The sequence below is a fragment of the Setaria viridis genome, chromosome 1 (genome assembly GCF_005286985.2).
Source record: "Setaria viridis chromosome 1, Setaria_viridis_v4.0, whole genome shotgun sequence".
In the NCBI taxonomy this organism is placed as follows: Eukaryota; Viridiplantae; Streptophyta; class Magnoliopsida; order Poales; family Poaceae; genus Setaria; species Setaria viridis.
Genome location: NC_048263.2, coordinates 35,559,257 through 35,579,536, shown reverse-complemented (window position 1 = coordinate 35,579,536; position 20,280 = coordinate 35,559,257). Strand labels below are relative to the sequence as shown.

At 48.9% G+C, this 20,280-nt stretch overlaps 2 protein-coding genes across 2 annotated transcripts; both read right to left on the bottom strand.

Moving 5' to 3' along the window:
• Positions 1-4,546: 4,546 nt before the first annotated feature.
• LOC117865914 (uncharacterized) lies at positions 4,547-6,306 on the bottom strand. The gene is made up of 4 exons (XM_034750187.2): positions 5,318-6,306; positions 5,113-5,238; positions 4,885-5,016; positions 4,547-4,771 (listed from the first exon to the last, which is right to left on the bottom strand). Exons 1-4 carry the CDS (start codon positions 5,825-5,827, stop codon positions 4,652-4,654), a joined length of 888 nt encoding a protein of 295 aa, XP_034606078.1. The 5' UTR covers positions 5,828-6,306; the 3' UTR covers positions 4,547-4,651.
• A 607-nt stretch (positions 6,307-6,913) lies between these two features.
• Positions 6,914-9,913, bottom strand: LOC117841378 (cation/H(+) antiporter 1). Its single transcript, XM_034721729.2, has 2 exons — positions 9,655-9,913; positions 6,914-9,555 (listed from the first exon to the last, which is right to left on the bottom strand). The coding sequence occupies exons 1-2, from the start codon at positions 9,832-9,834 to the stop codon at positions 7,210-7,212; spliced, it is 2,526 nt and encodes an 841-aa protein (XP_034577620.1). The 5' UTR covers positions 9,835-9,913; the 3' UTR covers positions 6,914-7,209.
• Between the last annotated feature and the right edge of the window lie 10,367 nt (positions 9,914-20,280).

The following is a 20,280-nucleotide window of genomic DNA, read 5'->3' as shown; positions in this document are numbered from 1 at the left end:
GCGCGCAGTGCCCATTCAGCTGCGGAAATGGCGCCGCACACTGCAGTGGCTGTTTTGGAGAGCTCCAGCTCCAGCTCTACCTCCATTCGTGTGGGTGAGAATTTATATGCTCTAAAACCTAGATTACTGTGAGCGCCACGTTTTTTTAACGAACTGTAAAAGTTTTGACGAATTTTTATTAGAAGGAGAAAAAACGAAACAAACAAAACAAACAAGCGGCCAAAACAACTAGAAACACGACTCTCACTGCACTCGCAAACCACTCCAAAAAGGGAAAGAAAACAGCTATCCCCATACACACTCAAAGGGGAGCGCTACGTGAAAAGCATAAAAGAAACATCTCCAGCAATTTCGACGTTTCACTAATTATCTACTCTGTTCCATGAAGCACTAACCGCACTTACACAGTTTCTTTCGCTGAATATCCACGACTGTCAGCGAATATACAAGATATGCCTTGTAAGTTGTAACCACACTTAAACAAATTTTCGCTGAATATCCTGTGTGTATTCGCTGTGCGTCACTATGAATCTTTATACTGTCCGCATGCAGTCTGGAACTCTGGTGATCACTTTAAATGCAGATTCCATCTGATGATTCATCGAATACACAGGATATTCAGAATCACAGGGAACTATCATCATTTTGTGAGCACTTCGAGCTTCAAGCAAAAGATACTGCACACGGTTTGCTTTGTAGCCAATTGTTAAGTATAACAAGTATTCAGATGATACCGACCACTCCACGTACAAGCAACTAAAAGACATTAATGCGACTATGCGAGTCCTATTCTGCAGATCATCCACAAGCGTCGCCGTCTTTTCCGGCTCTACAGGAGGCAAATTCCAATTGGCAAAAAAGAAATCAATTTTTTGGTTGCGTCCGCGAGAGGCAATTATCGTCTCCCCGATTAGTGATTTGACTGAGTGGAGAAATGGAGCCGACACTACTATTAGCATGTGATTCAGTAGCTATATCTGACTCTGCACTGCAATCTGCTTAAGTTAATATCAATACTCTGCACTGTAATAATATGTGGCCTTCATTGACCACAGCTCTGCTGTCGGCACAAACGTGTCGGGTCGGGAATTTCTATCCGCTCAGACTGCTCGCAGTTCTACCTCGTATCTAACAAAGCAACCAATTTGTGTTTTTTTCATTAAATTTGTGTTACGTGTTTTTCGTGATGGAATATTGAATATATTTTTTTTTACGAAAGGGAATATTGAATATAGACAAACGACCTTACTTCTTATCCTACTGAGACACGTTACAAAAATACAAAAAATATATAAAAATTAAAAATTCTAAAAATATTAGAAACATATGACTATCAATCCGATAAACCCTAACCCATCATATCTATTTAATCTATTATGTCATCTAAAAGCCTATTCACCTCTACCATTGTAAAAAAACAATATAACAAAGATAAGTATGTATCTCCATGGCTATATTAGAATATATAACAAATGAAAGAGTAAGCAAGGCTGCTTTAGCTATGGGTCCTAAGTTTTCATAAATTTCTTATGCCTCTCGAAATTATTAGCCTGTGCGGGAGCACGGATTGATGCACCTAATATTATCCAATTCTATATCTGACAAAACGACATTCATATGCAAAACATATGTATCTGACTAATAAGTATATACAAAAGTATCTGATTTTGTTTTTTTTTCAAGTATGATATGGACGTAGAAAGTGAAACCTAAGCATATATGGATAATATATGTATCTAAAAATAGTAAAAAAAGATATATAATAGCCAACCCTTGTGTTGTTATTCATAATAATGTTTTAAAAATAGATGCAATAGATTTAAGTAATAGATATAAATATTAAGTTATAAATAACTTCTTATTCAACCTGTGTTTGATTAAAATATTAACATGATATTAGCTAAAACATTATTTCTGTTTTTATTATTTATACAATTAGAAAATAGATAAATATAGTTTTAAATGTGAAAAGGTTGTGAAATTTTTAATTCATCTAACTTGAAATTCGAGTAAAAATATTAACTAGTTATTCGATCAAAATGTAGATTAGTATAAATTCTAGTATTGGTGTATGCACTGTATGCATTATCTTCGTTGTAAAGTCTGGTGTATGCTATCCTTTTTTCGTTGTTTGATCAAATAAATATTTAACGTCAAGCGGGGTTGAAATTGAGAATTTGAAGCCGTGGCAATTTGTTGGCCAGTGGCTTAGCATGTGGAAACTGAAGAGAACGTCTCGCTGTGCATGTCCATCTATACTTTTCCGGCCGGATGGATCAACGCCAGGTCACACTTGTCGATGTGATTGATCTTGAACTCAACGTTCCGCTCGCTGCCGCATGCCAATCAGAACTTGTTAGCGAAACTGAGCCGGTCTGACAGCGTCACCTTGCTGTCGTCTTCACCAGCAGCTTGCGCAGGTCGTCGTTGTGGCATCCTGTGCCATAGCATGGTGAGCTTGGCACCTTGGTCATGGCAGCGGCCATTGGCCATCAAGGTGGACTTGTTTGCCTCTGAGTCAGATCGCAGAAGAAAAGAGAGAACACTTTCCTTGTCAATTTCTCCTACATGGTCTCTGATGTCTTCCACCTGCCGAGCACTGGGAGCCTGCAGAACTCAGGGTTCGCCGAGGGTAAGGCTCTCGAGTCTCGAGGGTGGTAAGGCTCGTTCGGTTGCCGCAGGAAGGCACCGCCTCGGCTACCAGATTTGCGCGGGGTTGGATCAGAGCGGGCGCCTGGGTGCCGCAGACACGACGACGCGGCGCTGCGCGTGCAGAACGAAGGGCCCAACAAGGGGCACGGCCGTGCCGCGCGCGGCGCCGGCGCGCCTACCCCAACAACGGTTCGACGCAACTCGCGCCATTTTCTCGGCGGTGTCCATGTGCCGAGGGCGGCGTCGCGGGCATCCATGCGGCAGAGTGAAAGGCGGCGCGGCGCGGCAATGATAGCCACGTGCCCTCGATCAATCGAGGCGCACAGCTCGAGGGATCCTGATGCGCGCGCGGCGGGATGACCCATCACCCCAGCGCCGCTCCACAGCCAGCGGGAGGCCGGCGACAGCGGCGGAGACGACGAACAGGGGTGGTCGGTATTTTGTTTGCCGTCCGGGGTGGACGGTATTTCATTTACCGTCCACCGGAGGTTATTACAGCCGTCAGATCGAGAACGAGCGGCGGGATCCGAGCCGACGGAGGCCACTAGAACTCTAGAAGCGTCCCGTGGGCCGATAGGGGGCTAAATCAGGTCGGCCCAGTTTGCTATCGAGACGAGAGGTCCAGAGATTGTGAATCAGCTCTGAAATGGTGCTATGCTCTATCCATAGGCAAATCTTGATTTCAGTTAGTTTTTAGAAGCGTTGTGACAAATCAGCATGATCAAAAGACCGACTGAGAAATATAAGATAAATAAATCAGAATCAGAAAAAAAAACTAAAGAAAGGAAGGAGAGAAAATGGCTTAAAAGGACCCGTAAATGTTCCTCTAAAGAAAGCTGCTGTGATCTACGTTTGATATTTTCACACAGTAAACCTTCCAGATTTCTCCAAAATCCATATTGGTTCATCATTTTCATTAGATAGAGCACAACTGGACAACAAAGCACTTGGTAATAATTCTACATCAACCCCTCTCGTCGCTGCAAAGTACACCAAATTTTGTTCTGCCGATGGCACTTACCTCTAAAAAGATCCTCAAATTCGAAGCAATGCACAGAAGCATTAGGCTAATCCCACTGGATGGTTCATAGATGTTTCATGCACAACACATATAATGACAGAGGAAAAGAGTTTCATTAGGACTATGTATGCACTGTTTCCAAGACTATAATACCTGTTGGAACTTGCATTGGGGGCTATAGAGTTTCATTTCATCTGACCATATTCAATCACATACCTTGTAATTAAATGGTACGAGCAGCCTATGAAATCGTGAAATGAAACTCTACATTGGGAACATTATTTCATTCATCAACTCAAACCTCTTTTGATGACATGTCACTCTTAAAAATCTCTTTCGATGACACGTCACTCTTGAAAACTGTGAGATTTCCAACTACTTCCCGGTGCTGCTCCTTGTACGACTACTTCTACGTTCAGGGTGGGCCATTGATTGAACAGTGATTTTGGGAACTTTTATTGGTTTTGTAGCCATTGCACCCAACTAATATCGAGGTCTGATTTTGGCGCTCCAAATTGACCACCGAACTGGCAATACAGGAGGAATTGGGCCCTTTTGCTGGTTTCAAAGTTTTTTTCCCCTACGTAAGTATTTCATGAAAATAATAAAAATCTTGTTTATTCTCTAAAATCCATAAATTGTTCTTTTCAAATCAGAAAAATATGAAACCATTACCGATTGTTTTCTAAAAATATAATACACATGTTGGTGCTCTATTTGGAGTCATCTAGATCTTATTTATTCATGTCCCTAGTCTTTATTACTAAACCCCTCCTCTACATGAGGTGCTATATATTCCCCCTAAATAGGGATACAGATATATATAGTGGAGTGCTAATCATCACTTGGGAAAGAGAACAAAGATCGAAGCTATTGCTTATGCATTTGCCTCCTAATTTGTCTTTCGAACGAGATGGTTCGTTATTACTAATACATATACGAGTGTTGATCTAGAACTATTTCTTCATCCTCTTGAAGCTAATTCAATTGCCCCCTATGCGACGCCGACGACAAGATGGCGTCGAGCGCCTCCCTGACTTGGGAGATCTCCGGCGCCTTTCCTCCCTGCGCCGGCCAGAACTCGTCTGTTGCAAGAACCTGCAATTGGCCAGTCGACACAGTTAAAATTACAGCAATGGCTAGCTTGGAGCAATGCACAGGCACGCACATAATTAACTGCATGTGCCCTCTAAATTGCTCGTGTTAAGCACCTTGACTTGCAGCTGGAGGAATTTGACGTAGCTGATGGCCTTCTCCAGCATGGTGACCAGGTCGACCTTGGTGCCGTTGGGCACCAGCTCCTGCAGCGTCCGCAGCCGCTCGCTGATCCGCTCCCGCCGATTCTGCAGCAAGAACGACGGCTCAGATCACCGTAGCAGTGCAAAGACTTGAAGCGCTTCAGTGGAAAAAGCTTCAATTTTGGTCGTCACCAAGGTTACCTTGGCAGCGAGGCTCTGGGGATCCTTGGTTGGGATGGTGGGCGCCGACTTGGCCCTGCTGGTGGCCTTCCTGTCCGCGCCGCAGTGCTTCTTGTTGGGGCTCACGGCGGCTGGCGGCTCCACACCCTGCATACACGCGCGCGCAAACCGTGAGGAATTCTGTGCACGAGGGATCCAGACGGAATTGTGTTTGTGCGGCACCTACCACGTACGTCCGCTTCTGCGAGGCGCGCGCCGGCGCCGCCGCCGTGCTCGGGAAAAGCAGCCCGAACGCCCGCCCCGCGCCGCCCGACGATGCCGCTCGCTCCGTCAGGGTGAAGCACCCCGTGGACGCGTCGAAGCCCACCGACACCGTCGGGGTGCGCGCGTGGCTCGCCTCTGGCGCCGCGGCGTCGCCGTAGCTCTGGTCCGTGGAGTCGATCCACGCGTCGCACTCCTCGTCGTCGTCCTCCTCCTCCCCCGACACCGCCGCCGCCGCCGTGGCGCGGTCGAACGCGAGGACGGACGACGCCGCCCGCGCGCCCGTCGGCCAGACGATGTTCCCGCTGTCAGCCGCCACGCAGCCCGCGCCGGCGGCGGCGTATGATCCTCCGCCTCCCCCGAACAGCGACGCCGCGTCGAAGCCCAGCATCGCGTCGTGGCCGTACCCGAGCGCGTCGAAGGCATCGGCGCCGTCGAAGCCACCGTACCCACCGTGCTCCCTCACCAACGCCATGATCACGGTAGATGATGAGACCTCCGCTACAGTTCGCTGGAGACGAACGAAGTGGCTAACTAATCTGCACGAGCACGACGAACTGTGTGTGCTCCTACCCTACGCGCCAACAGACGGCTGCTACGCTGGTGTGCTCTGCCTGCGGCGGAGGAGTGTGCTTCCATTCGCGCCACGGGCCGCCGCTTTATATACACGCGACGCGATTGGTGACGCCATGCACATGGGAGCCAAGGGGGATCCGCGCAGGTGCAGCTAGGCGCATTAAATGCGCGAGCTTAGCTAGGCGATTGAGCTGCTGATCCTTGTCCCCGGGCGGGGGTGGATGGATGGGCGTTGGAGGAAAAGGGGAGGCAGGGAGCGGAAGCCGCGCCGGAGCCGCCGGGGGCGCCCACGTCTCGAGATTCCGGACGCCTCTCCTCTCCCGTCTCACGTGGCCGCGATGCCGCTTTGCCTTTGGCGCGCCTTTATGGCGGGCATGCAAATGGGTTTCATGGTTTTTCTATAATGCAGGAGGAAGCTAGTACTTGTGCATGGGCATCATATCTTACATTCTTAATTTTCCAGATTTCCCTTTACCAGTTTCTTGTTCTTCAATTCCCAACTATCTGATTTGAGGTCGAAAACGGTGGGGCAAACGGATTTCATTACATACTTGTGCATGGCTGCATCAGTGCATGAGGCCCATATTTCCCCGAAATTCCTGAATCCTTTATAGTAGCAAAGAGGGTATGTGACGGTGAAGTTAGCTGACAAGGTAGGCATTGTTTAGTTATATTGTGCATGTTCCTAGTAGTAGTCTAGAACTATAGCTAGTAATCCTTTGTCCACTTATTATTTTTATTTATAATACCAAATTTGCAAGTTTGAATCAATAATTATATTAGTTGCACACTAAATGTAAATTCTACTCCCTCCATCCCAAATTATAAGTCGCTTTGACTTTTTTGATACGTTCACTTTGCTATGTATATAGATATAACAATATGTCTAGATGCATAGCAAAGTGGATGTACCAAAAAAGTCAAAGCGACTTATAATTTGGGATGGAGGGAGTACTTATCTCGGGTCACTAGGTTGACCAAAAATTTATTAAAATAAGCTAAATGGTATAACGCATAATTACTTTATGGGAGAGAAATAAACTAAAATGGCATACCATGTGTAATTAGTTAGCTGACCCAAAAAAAACAGCATTTGGTACCCATTTGCATTTCTACCCTAGAACACCACCAACCTGTATATTTGCTAAACCGATAATCGCGTTGTGTTTGGCGTGGCGCATGCCCTTACAAACTTGAGGCTGCCACGAGTAATTGATCTCTACTAACTAAATGTATACATAATGTTTGTACATGCATCACGCAATGGGATGCCATGCGAGTTCAATTTGGACGATTTAGTGAAAAATTAGATGCCATGGAGGAGGATCCGAGGATGTCGACAACAGCATCAGAACCAGCTAAATCTGCTTGGTGGTGCTGAGCTTGAGGAAGAAATTGCTGGATGTCCATGTTCCATGTCCTCATCCTGTGCTTGGGTTGGCGCACGTTGTGCTGCTGCACCACCAGCACGGAGCCGCAGCCCGCCAGGTCGTCCGAGGCCAGCAGCTCGCCGATGGGGCCTAGCTCCGGGCACTCCTCATCCCAACCCCCCATGTCCCTCGTCATCACGCCTCTGTCGCCGTCGGCCTTGCCGCCCCTGCCGACGACGAAGAGCGAGCACGTCCCCACCATGGAGCTCAGCACGTTCACCGTCTCCGCTCCGTTGCTCACGTGCCTCTCAATGTACGCTACCTGCCCCGGCGCCACGAACCTTCCGTACATGTCCGCCATGAACTCCTCGTCCAGCATCGCCTCCTCCGCCGTGTCCTGGTTCCCCAACAGGCCCTTCCCACTCGGAAGGAGGAACCTGCACACCGTCACCTCCGCCGACGGCTGCGCCGCCATCCGCGCCGCGTATGCCACGGCCTCCCTGTCGTCCGCGCCGCCGAAGAACAGCGCCATCACCTGGAGGTGCTCCCCCGTGACCTCCTGGGCGAAGCGGCGCTCCACAAGGATCCCCACCGTGCACAGCGCCCGCTGCAGGACCCGCTGATTGAGCAGGCGCCGGCCCTCGCCCCGGGACACCATGCGCCCGTCGTAGCGCTGCTCCATGTGGTAGGGCATGATCACCAGCGACGCGCGCGCGTCCTCCACGCTGTGGCGCACGTCCGTGTCCATGGACGTCAGGTTGGAGATGGCCGTCATCTGGCGCACGGGGATGGCGTTGTCGTAGGTGAAGGCGGCCACGGCCTCGGCCACCATGTCGATCTCGCGCGCGTAGCCCCACTCGTCCTCGTCCTCGCCGCCGTCGCGGGCGTGGTAGAGCTGGTGCGTGATGGCGTACTTGCGGGAGGTGACGAGCTCCACGAGGTGCAGGAGGTAGGCGGGGACGGGGAGCAACGCGCTGCCCTTGGAGAGGTTGGCGATCGTGAGCATGGGATGGACGCCCCCGGCGGAGTGGACGCACACGAGCACCCGGATCTCGTCGTCCACCCTGAGGTCCTGGAGGCAGCGCGAGCGGTAGCGGAAGGCGCGGCGCTGCTGGCGGACGATGGCGGCGGACGCCGGGCCGGCCATGAACGTGTTGATGATGGACGACAGGAGGAGCACCACCTGGACGGGCTCGCCCCAGACGTGGACCTTGTTCCCGAAGTTGATGGCGAGGATGTCGGAGTAGCCCTTGACGTTGAGCAGCGCGCCCAGCACGACGGCCTCCCTCGTCGCGATGCCTAGCGCCCGGCACGCCAGCACGGTGCCGGCCACCTTCCCCGCCGCGCTCAGCAGCGTGGTGAAGGCGACGGCCACGATGAGCTGGACGGCGGTGAAGTGCCCGATCTTGGCGAAGTCGAGGCGGGCGCCGATGGCCCCGAAGCAGAGCGGCATGATGAGCTGGTGCACGGGGTAGGCGAGCCGGTCCATGAGCGTCCGCGCCGTGGGGCCCTCGCGCGGCATGGCGAGGCCGATGAGGAAGGCCGTCATGGAGGCGCTGTAACCCAGGACCTGCTCCAGCAGGGAGAGGATCATGACGAGGATAAGCATGCCGCACAGCTCGTACTTGCTGATGTACTGCCGCCCGCGCTTGAGCCGGTTCAGCAGGCGAGCCACCCACGCCGCCAGGCTCACGGCCACCCACGCCGTCGCCGCCATCACCGCCAGCCTCGCGGCCTTGAACGCCGGGGAGAGATCGTCCTCCTTGGGCACCGATTCACCGTACACGGTGTGGGTGACGATGATGACGCTGAGGGCGGTGAGGCTGGCCATGTCGTTGGCGAAGGCGGCGCCGATGGCGAGCTGGCCGGTCTCGGAGCCCGTGAGCTTCAGCTCGGTGACGATGCGGATGAGGACGGGGGAGGCGGTGCTTGTGAGCACGAGCGTGAAGAGCGCGGTGGAGGCGTAGATCTTGTCAGGCTGGAAGGAGGCCTGACCCGGGTGCAGGAGACCGTAGGAGAAAGGCCCCGCCAGCACGGCGAGGACGAAGCAGAGCGCGGAGCCGCCGCAGGCCACGGCCAGCGACCGGCGCAGGTTGTGGCGAAGGTACCGCAGGTCCAGCTCGAGGCCGATGAAGAACATGAACACCATGCGGACGAAGTAGATCGTGCCGCTGAGCGCGCGGCCGGCGTCCTGCATGCCGAGCTCGCGGAGGTCCATGGCGCGGCCGAGCACCGTCGGGCCGACCACGATACCGGCCTGCATGGCGGCCACGGCCGATCAAGAAAACTAATTGTGAGCACGATTAATTAATCGGTGGATCGTCCAACCGCTAGCTGACACGTGTGCATAACATACCAGGATGTGGGAGATGATGCTCGGCTGGCCGAGCCGACGGAGCGCGGAATGGAAGAGGCCGGAGAGCACGAGGACGGTGGCCATGATGCCGGTGATGGCCATGATGCTGGCCATGACGTAGGCCCCCTCGCCGACGGCGGCGGAGCACTTCTCGTCGCCGAGGTCCAACATCGACGACATCCCTTTGGCCGAGGATGGATCATCGGGCTCCGGCGAGCCAGGCCTTCCGCGCGTTGCCCCCCTAGCTATATTTGCTCGACGTGGCGATGATCGCGTTGGCTTATTAGGTGGCGCATGCCCTTATTACAAACTTGTGGCTACTACAAGTCGATCTTTACCAACTAAATATACACATAGCGGTGTATTACATGCATCATCAATTCAGTTTTGGTTGTGGTGGATAATCCGTAGTTGTGGTTAGAGGATAATTTTTGCCGAAATTTTTTAGAAGAACAAAATAAACACATGTTACCAAAGTGACTTCAATTTGGTTGAGTCAATGTTAACTAGCGCAGCAGTACTAGCACTCCGCTAGGGATCTTGATGATAGATGACGTACTAGGGATTAAAATAGCGAGACAATCTGCTTCGGATACTGTTAATCCCCTGGCTTCGATGCTGCACAGCAATGTGCTTCGGATACTGTTAATTCCTGGCCTTGATGCTGGGTTGCTGGCAAATCAAACATCGGAGGCAATTCCTGCTGTTCTCGAGCTGCCTGTTCCTTGTTTGTCTGTAAGGGCGGTTATAGAGAGCAATTCTGTAACTTGGTACACGTCACCTACAGAGAGCAGTAAAGATAAGGCACCCAATGGATCAGCTTTCACACCTACCTTTTCAAACTTTTGTGAACCTCACGATTCAATTTTTTTTAATCACATCTCTCTCCCTGCGCTCTATGTTTGTGGCCGCACGGATGGCCGCCTCCACTGGCCACCGGCCAGCCGCAGCCCTGCAACCACGCACCAGCTCCGCGCCATCCCCTCCGTGCTGGCCCCTCTCCCAAGTGCCTAGGCCCACCCACAGCCTGCCTCCTCGTCCACGCACTGTCCTCACCGGCCTTGGCTGCCTCCCCACACCGCCGTGCCGGCTCGCTTCCCCGCAGCGGCGACCGTGGCCGGACTCGCGACGACGGCCTAGAGCCCAACCTCCGCACGCACTCGGGCTCCTCTGCGATGTCGTCCGTGCACCCACAACTCGTCGGAGCATCTATCGGCGGCGTAGCCCGCGAGGCTCGGTGGCGTGGCGGCAGACGGCGGGGCATGCGGGTCTCATGCTGCTTGCCCTGGCGACGCGGCGAGGATGCCGAGCTTGACGATGTTGCAGCCGACCGCCGGCGGAGCCCATGAGGCTCAACTGTTCATCGCCGCCCGCCCGCCTTGGCTCCCGTGGAGTCCGCTCGCAGCAAGCTCATCTCGCCCCTCCGCCGCGTCCGCTGCCTGCAACACCCGCCGGCCGCACCGGCGGCCCTTCCCACCCCTTCGGCCGTGTTCGCACCCTACCCGCTGGCCGCCGCCTGTGACGTCACCTGCACCGGCGTCCCCTCCCGCGCTCGTGCCCACGGCACCGCGGCCGAGATGCCTCCCACTGGATCCTGTGGCAGCCGTGCCCCTCCCTGGTCCTGCAGCGAGCTCGTTGCGCTCGCCGGCCGCTGCATGCGTAGCTCTCCAACCGCGAGGCAGAGGATGCGAAGAAAGGATAAGCACGTGGTGGAGCCCGCTTAGCACGGGGTGCGTGCTAACGGCCCTCACCACATTTAGCGACACTTTCTTCTCTCTCCTCATTTCCATTTCCTACATGGAGGCTTACAGGAGCCTATCGACACCCACTGCGAGTGCTCTAAGATCAGAAACCCGATGCACCCCTGCTCTTTTTTTTATTACATGCACACGCTGTGATTAATGCATAATCCATGCGCGCCATCAATGCTGCTGGTAGTATTCGCTCCTATCGATCCCCTTCTCCGAAGTTGATGACGATCGATCTGAGAGCAACTAGTCGTCGTCGTCGTAGCATAGCAGGCCCTTAATTGCGAGTCAAGAGTTGTAGCTTGCGTGCATGCACGTCGACGTGTCGAGAGCGAGCTCAATCTCCCCCCGATCGATCATGGCCGGGCTTGCTAGGGCGTCTTGGGGCTCTGTTCGGGTACGGATGCATGCACAGTGCACTGATTCACAGTCAAGTTCAGCGCATACGATCTCCATCCGATTCTGTGCTGGTTTAATTCGCACGTGGCATCGTTAATTTCTCTCACATTTAGTATAACACAGTTAGTGAAGCAGCTACTGAAGCTAATGAAGCTGCAATTACTTTTGAAGTTTTGATCACTCCAAAAAAAAATTTATGAATTGATCACTCCAAAATGACGTGATCAATAAAAATCTATGACATGTGAAAATGTATTAATTTTGGAGTATACTACAGTCGATCTATGAGTACTGTGCTATGCTATCATTAAGTAACGTGTACATTCGTTGTAACCAGTACTCTAATCCTAGTGTGAGTTGGACATTTCTTTTACGGTTTAACTAGTAGATAAATCCACCACCTCAAACCAAAGGAAGAAAAATACTCCAATGTGTGGGAGGATTAGGCAATTAATGCGGCAAGATTACGGCATTAATGGTGCCCGTGCCAGCCAGAGGTTGCTCAAATAATCTAGCCATGCATGTGGAGTTCATTAATGAAGGCACAACTTGCTTTACATGCTTCCTGATCACCAACTAACCCCAAGCGGCCTCACTTTGGCCGTTGCCGTGATCACCCTGGCCCGGACTGCATGCATGTGCATGTGCTCTCTACTCCTCCATCCATCTCTAGGATTCCCCTGCAATGGCGCATGCAACAATGACCAGCTGAGAAGAAGAGGCTAGAAATGAACCGACCAGCTGACACAAAACTAAGCTTGCAGCTCTGGTGGTAGGTTATTCATGGAGCGTGCGGCATATGCCTACCGAACTCAGGGGGTTCCGGCCGGGGTTCACACGTGCATCGCTGACATTTGGAGCTAGGAGCCAAGACCACGCACGCGTGAAAGATCTACTACACACTACTGCCGGTAATGGCAGTTGTTTGTTATAGTGCTACCACTTACCACTATAGCAAGCTTTGGTAGAGTAGATAGTGGTGGTTACTTGTACTGCCTAGTGTTACTTGTTTGGACTTGTGAAGAACTAGTTAAACTATACTCCCTTGGTCCCAAATTGTACGTCGTTTTAGCATTTCTAAATTCATAATTTTTACTATATATCTAGACATAGTGTATATCTAACTAATGAATAGCAAAAGCTATAAATCTAGAAGTGTCAAAACGATAAATTATGGAATGGGGGGAGCAGCATAAAGCGGATGCTCTAGATCCTTAGCTTCTCAGGTTTATCATAATGGCATGTATTTTGAAGGGTCTAAAGATAGATCGAAAGCCAAAAGGAGACAATGGGGTAAGGCAATAATGGGAGATGAGGGGCATCAGTACAAGATGATTAGTATTTTATTAGAGAGAGGTCCTTGACTTACCCAACTTGTACACGAGTTGTACATTTGGAGTTTGTTTGTCTGTATCTGAAGCAGATCATTGGTGGAGCATCTTCGTTTCCTGCTGCTTGTATATGCCATTTCTACATATAGTAATAATTTATGAACAGAAATGGCATCGCTAGCTAGTCGGCAGGGACTAGCATAGGAATATGCCTGTGGTCCTATTTGGGTGGCTGACGGTATGGCCTTTTGATCGTGGGTCGATAAGCTGAAGTGTTGGTTTACTACAAGAATTTGTGAAATGTTGGCTCACTGGAAGAATTAGGTTTACAGTTTACAAGAGTTTGTTTGCTGTTAGTTGCTGCATTATCATTACAAATCCATCTCTCTGTCTCAGTGTACAGCAGAGCTATTGGCTTACAGCATCGTGTGTAGCCCAGCCAATGAAACATTGTATTAATAGGCAATGCACACAACACAATGCAGCACTCAATCATATATGAATGATGGCTCAATTGAAACATCTCAAAGAAATTTGCCAGAGTCAGCCAATTCCAATAGTTACCTAGTGGGGCTACTTTGCAGCTTGATTGATGCATCATTTATGAAGCTAATACCCTAATACATATTAGTGGTGTAATCGGTCAACTAATATTCTACTGATATTATGAGTCGTCGTCGATCATTTGCGACGCGGCGAAACAAGCTAGCTGTTCGGCATCATCAGTGTCAGAGCAACAGCTTCAAGGGTTATGCTGCTATCACCTTTAACTATTCTTTTTTCTCTGACTAAAAATTGTGTTCTGCAAGATCGGCAGATCAGAAATTAATGTGCATCGACCCTGAAAATTCTGACGACCTCGTAGTTATGCGCAGCGAAGGACAAACTGCACAACTCTGCACTGAAAATGTCAAAAAAATGTGCGCACTGAAACATTTACAGGATTGTAATAAGTTCCTTTCAGGAAAAAGAGAAGGAATTGTAATAAGTTTCGAGGGGCCGACAGAACGGACGCCGCTCTTGCTGTTGCGCGGTTCGTTAGCTGCACGCGTGTTGAGCCCTGGAGCCTGCAGGGCGAAGATGCATGCTGATCGCTGCCCTAAAGAAATCGATCGAGCAAGGCGCGCGCGGTGCCCATTCAGCTGCGGAAATGGTCGCCGCACGCTGCAGTGGCTCCATTCGTGTGCGTGAGAATTTCTATGCTCTGGAACCTAAAATACTGTGGGCGCCAATTATTGCCGATGCTGCTGGTGACAGTTTGGCGACAGTGAAACCGCCCGGGATCGTTCGCACGTGTGCTCTTTACTACCGTCCGGTCAACAATTGACTGTTAATGACAAGAGCCATTGATCCATTATAGAAGTAGGTGAACCATCAGTCAGGTCTTACGACTCGAGCCCAGCTAGATGGAGATCTTTTAGCATCCATGATCAGCTCTGTCCACTTCAACAGAAGCCATTTTTCAGTTGTTGGTGCTGGCTTAATTGAGGGGAAATTAGAAACAGGGCATGGAACTGATCAGAGTTTCATGTACTGCTCGTTCTCGAAAAAGAAATCGCAGTGTTATGCAGTGTTCTGGTTGATTCCATCCAGAGTCATATATATGTACATGGAGTAGAGTAGTCGCCATTTGCACTTCAGATTTATTACAAGCACCTTCTAGCTAGTTCATCCACTGCAATCTTCCCGGGATCACTAGCTGCATTCAGAGACGATCGTATTAATGTTCCAAATCCTCTGATGGCGCCGCTATATAAGAGAGTTCACACATCTTACCTTAACCAGAGTATAGCACTGCAAACAGAAATAACAGTAAGTACTTGAAAACATTGATAGAAATATATGGTAATTATATTGCAGGAATACTCATACTGCAGTATTATAGATGAACCATACAACCATTGATCCTCAAAGGCTTTCATGACAGAGTTGTTGAGAAAGTAGAAGTACAAGAAAAACCCACCACGTCAAAAGAAAAAAACAAAAAGAATCATCAAAGACCATAGCAATTTCGTAGTTTTACTAATTATTACTGTTCTATGAGTCATGATGCATCGGTGGCCATTTCAGTTTCGTCAGAAAAGAAAACGCATAATCTTTATACAGTTATATGCTCCATGACGTCTGGATCTGAACAACGACCACTTTAAATGCAGATTCCATCTGATGATTCACCGAATATACAGGATATTCAGAAGCGCAGCCAGCGATCATTTTGTGAGCACTTCTAACTTCAAGCAAAAGATACTGCAATTTGCTTTGCATCCCATAGTTAAGTAACCAATATTCAGATTACCAACCACTCCACGTACAAGCAACTAAAAGCCATGAATTCAAGTCCTAATTAACTCGGTCTAAAAAATACCATAACCTGATTATAAGTATTTTGTATCAATGTCAGGTGCCTTTTCCAGCTCTACAGCAGGCAGATTCCAACTAGAAAAAAGAAAATCAATTATTGGTCGTGTCCAGAGGCAACTATCATCTCCCTGATTGATCAGTTCTTTGACTGAAGGAAGAAAGGAAGATGATACTTTATCTGATTCATTAGTTCTATCTGACTGTGAAGTGCAATATGCTTAAGTAAACACTGGTTTATCATACCTCTGCTGTCAGCAAGCAAGTACTATCTCAAATAATTCCTCGTTGTCTAGATAGCAAAAACTTGCGTTATCAAAGCAATCCGCCAGTGGTTTTGTGACTTTGTCCAATATGAGTTTACACAGTATATTCAGATCACAGCGATCATTTCTTGAGCACTTCGAACTGCAGCGAAAAGATACTGCAATTTGTTGGGAAACCTCCAGTTAACTTACTTATAATAATCACAAGTCTTCAGATCAGTAACTCCACGTAGAGGCAACCAAAAGCACATTAATGCAAGTCCTAATTAACAATGAGTCGATTACAAGTATTCTGGATCATCTGTAAGTGCCTTTTCCGGCCCTGCTGGGGCAAATTCCAACAAGGGGTCAAGGGGTAAAAAGAACAATCAATAATTGGCGCCCAAATGCATTTATCATCTCCCGTGTCCTGTGTCCTGTGTCCTGATCGGTGCCTTGACTGAAGGAAGAAAAAGTAGCAGATACTCTTATCTGATGCAGTAGCTCTATCTGACAGTGGAATGCAAGCAGCTTAGGTTAATACTTTACATAACAATGTGGCTTTATTGATCATACTTCAGCTGTCAGCAACGGAAAGTGAGTATACTAGTTCCACGTACTTGCAACTAAGAACAAGCATTGATGCATGGAGTTGGCTCAAGCCTGGTACGAGGAGGCAGCTGAACTTAGCATTAGATATGGACCAGGCCACCAGGTTCAGTAACAGTCAAGTGCAGTGCGGTCTAACAGGGGGTGTTTGGATAAGGGTTTTTGTTTGAGCTGAATATTCTTCGTCCAAACAAACCTGAACTTCAAACCACCAGAGTTCAGAGTAATGCTGCATTATTGTAGGGCATAGCTCACAGCTGAGTTTTATTGGGAATTGGAGGTGATCTCGCTCGCAGCCATAGCCACTAGTTTGGTGGTTTTGTTTCCAGATTCCTGCGGGCAGGTAGCTCTTGTTCGTTTGAAAATCGTTAATTCCAAGTAGGATCGCAGAAGACTGCAGGGGCATGAGCTGACTTCATAGAGCTACACTCCACAGCCTAAAACTTTGAAACTTTAGCTAGAAAGAACCGAAAGTAAAAAAAGAACAGGAATAAAGGCTGAACTTTTGGTGAAGCAAAGAACCAAATAATGAGCAAAGTAAAGATAAACGTGTTTGAGTTTGATGCTCCTTGCACCTTCCTTTTTCCCATCAAACGTCTGCCTTCTCCTGTTTTACTTTTCTTTTGACCTATTCCGCCTTCACTTTTTATTTTGGAGAGGATGGATATTCCGCCTTCACTATTAGCCCATGATCTTGTCTGGGCCGGTGTCTCACCACCACACAGAACGGGCCTCCCTCCGCTGTCCAGGCCCAGATCCTGACCGTGTGAAAGCCGAAGGCCCAGCTTCCCTCGGCGGTGGCGATTCCGTTCGTTGTGTTGTGCTCTCTGAATCCAAAGAACAAAAGGGCTTCGCGCATCATCATCGTAGGACGCACACGCCACACCCATGTTCTCATCAAACTATCAAAGCATCGCTTCGCAGGCGACAGGTTGTTGCACTGGAAGCCTCTGCTGTCGTACAGGTCTAAAAGGATCATCTTTTTCTTTGCCTTTCTTGGAAATTGCTATTAACTGCTGTTGCGAGATCTTCGTGAGATGAGGATACTGTACTTTACATATAGATTGAGAGCGAGAAAAGCTTCCGCGAGGTGCCTGTTTTGTGTTGTTAAAAAAGAAAGTGCTCTATCCGGTCGGGTGGCTGTACAACTAAATAAGCTTTGCTCTTTTTTCTTTCAGACACAATACCAATACAGACACTCAGAAACATGCACATCCATTGAACATCTACAAGAGTTACGTGAAGATCGAGCGTAGCTCGAACGGTTTACATCTCAATATTGACAGAAATAGTTTGAGTTTGCAATTAAGCTTCAATTTTTGCATGGTTCAACATCCAGCAGATTCATTCCCGTAAACAAAAAACAACACGACAGCAGTAAAGAAAAGATACGATGTCCTGACGTCCATGGCGTTACGAAGGAGAAAAACATGTCGTGAATTATGCCAGGAGCTTTGTCCAATCCGTGGTGGAGAAGGACGTTGTCTAGTACCACTCGCTCCTTAACACCATTCAGATATGATGACGTTTCGTTTATCAAATTGAACGTCATGTAAAAGTTAGAGAAATATTCGGAAAAAAAGGGTATTAGAATCCTTCTCCACTCTGCATTACAAAAGTAAAACGATGTAAAAGTGGCGGTTCTCATTATGTACCGTACTTATGACATCCTTTTTCATGTTACATTGCTGGTAACAACTCTAAATTTTGTTACCCAAAGTCCCAAGAATATCTTTTCACTGCTACAGTAAAAACAACGAAGGGCGGTCCATGTTTCGTCAATTAATGAAAAGGACTTGACAGAGCAGAAACTTTGAAGAAAAGCAGCAGGTGCAAAAACAATTTATAAATAAAAAAAGAGAGAGGTGGGGAGAAAGGGAGGTTTTGTTTGGTTTTGCTTCTCTCTTCCGCCGCAAATTCCTTTGCTTTCTACTACCTGCCATCTGCTTCCACAAATCATATAATGTTCTGTCCTCCAAAAGGAACAGCCGGGATCCGAAGACCGAAGCAGCCATAGCCAAAGATGCCGGAGCCAGGTATGTGTGGCCGACGTCCCCAACACCCTGGCGCCTCGCCGCACCACGCTGGAAAGTTTTGGGGGAAATAAAGGCCCCCGCGCCGCCTCGCCACGCACCTGTCTGTCACAATTAAACTAGCGGCGGCGACGAGATATCGGGCCCGAGCCGATAAGGCGGACACGCCCGCCAACTTTTGGGTGGTCCACGCCTCAGCGACAGCGAGGGCGCGGAGTGACGACGGGTGCATTCAAGTGCCGCCGGCCGGCGCTGCGCCGCAGCGTCACGCAGCGCAGCGAATATTCGAAACCCACCCCCCGGGCAGCTAGCCCCCACCCCACAAGCCCACGGACGCCGCGCGGGTCTGACGGTTCCTGCCCCTACTCGCGCCCAGGGGCCCAGGGGACGGCGCGGCCCTCGCGGCTCGCGATCGTGGAAATCACGCACCCTCCCATTGTGCCGTTGGGCGTTCATGCTTCCCATCCCAGGGAACGTGGCTTGACTGGCGTCCCGTCGAAGCGTCGAAACGCAGCCGATGTTCCTTGGATTCTTTATGTTATATATGTTGCCCATGTTCTGATGAATTGATGATCCGACCAGCTTGTTAAGGAGCTGCGAGTCATGCGAGCATGTCGTGCCAAGTGCCATGCTAGACTTGCTTAATTATGGGGCTGTCTTGATTTGTCTGCATCCTTTTGCCAATCACTAAACTAAGTACGTAATCTTGCATTATTTTTTACTTGGAGTGGTTGGAATTATAATTGTACCAAGAATGCGACGATGCTGTAGGGGTCGTTTTCATCGCTAGCCAAACCGTTGGTTTTATATGAGACGATGCAGGATCAATATAAAGATCAAAGTATATATCACTTGAAATAAAAAGCAATTAGTGGCATGCACGTACTTGTCAAGGGCACAATTGTACATGCGTTTGGATATGTACATTTTAATATTTTTTTGAACAAATATTATCAGTCAATGCCATTAGTTTATATGACGCAACAGGGTATGCTTATTTGACGAACATCTCCCATCTTGAAACACGACCCAAACTTAAAAATGTAATACTTTTCCAACGAGAAAATGTGGAATAGCAATTTCTCTACCAAAACAACTTTGTCTAACACTACTGAAAACTAAATCTTGAGATATGACGCAGACATTCGAAATTAAGAAAACACAAATTATCTCCTCGTACTAATAACCTCGAACACATATTTAAGGATATTTAGGACTAATCTAACAGGTGTATCCTTACAGGCTTATAGCAATCACATATTTAAGGATATTTAGGACTAATCTAACAGGTGTATCCTTACAGGCTTATAGCAATCTTTTTATCAAGCACCCCTGTTCAAAGACTCTCTCTTCAAAGGCTCCTGTCCAAATTTTCTCCCAAAATGGTTTTGATCAAGTTCATCAATCTTTTGAAAAAATTGGTCAACTTCTCTGGTCTCAACGTATGTACGATCAAAGGTTCGTTTAGACCTTGCAACCTTGTTCTCGTTGCTTTAGAAATCAAGCTACTCAAAATTGCTCCGTTTTACATGAAATTCAAATTGCTGCGTTTTTTTGGCTCTACCAGTACGCCGCTTTAAGCATGAAGAAACAATTAAACACGGAACAAACTGCACAATACTTTCCAAACCTAGGTTGTCCAATGTCAGGCTGACAGGCAGTTTGCATCCACTCACATCGATGTCCCCGTTAACCCTCAAATAATAGTCCAATGAGAGGACCCCGAGTCGGATTCAAATGATCACGTCATCGAAAACCCAAAATCTTTGGGGGTTAACGTGGTCATTTGCCGCACCGCACGCTCCCTCAGCGAGCACCGCTTTTTAGCCAGCCGCCAGGAAATTTACCACACTACCCCTCCGCCCCCCTCTTCCTCTCCCCTCCTCTCCCTACTGCCGCTCCC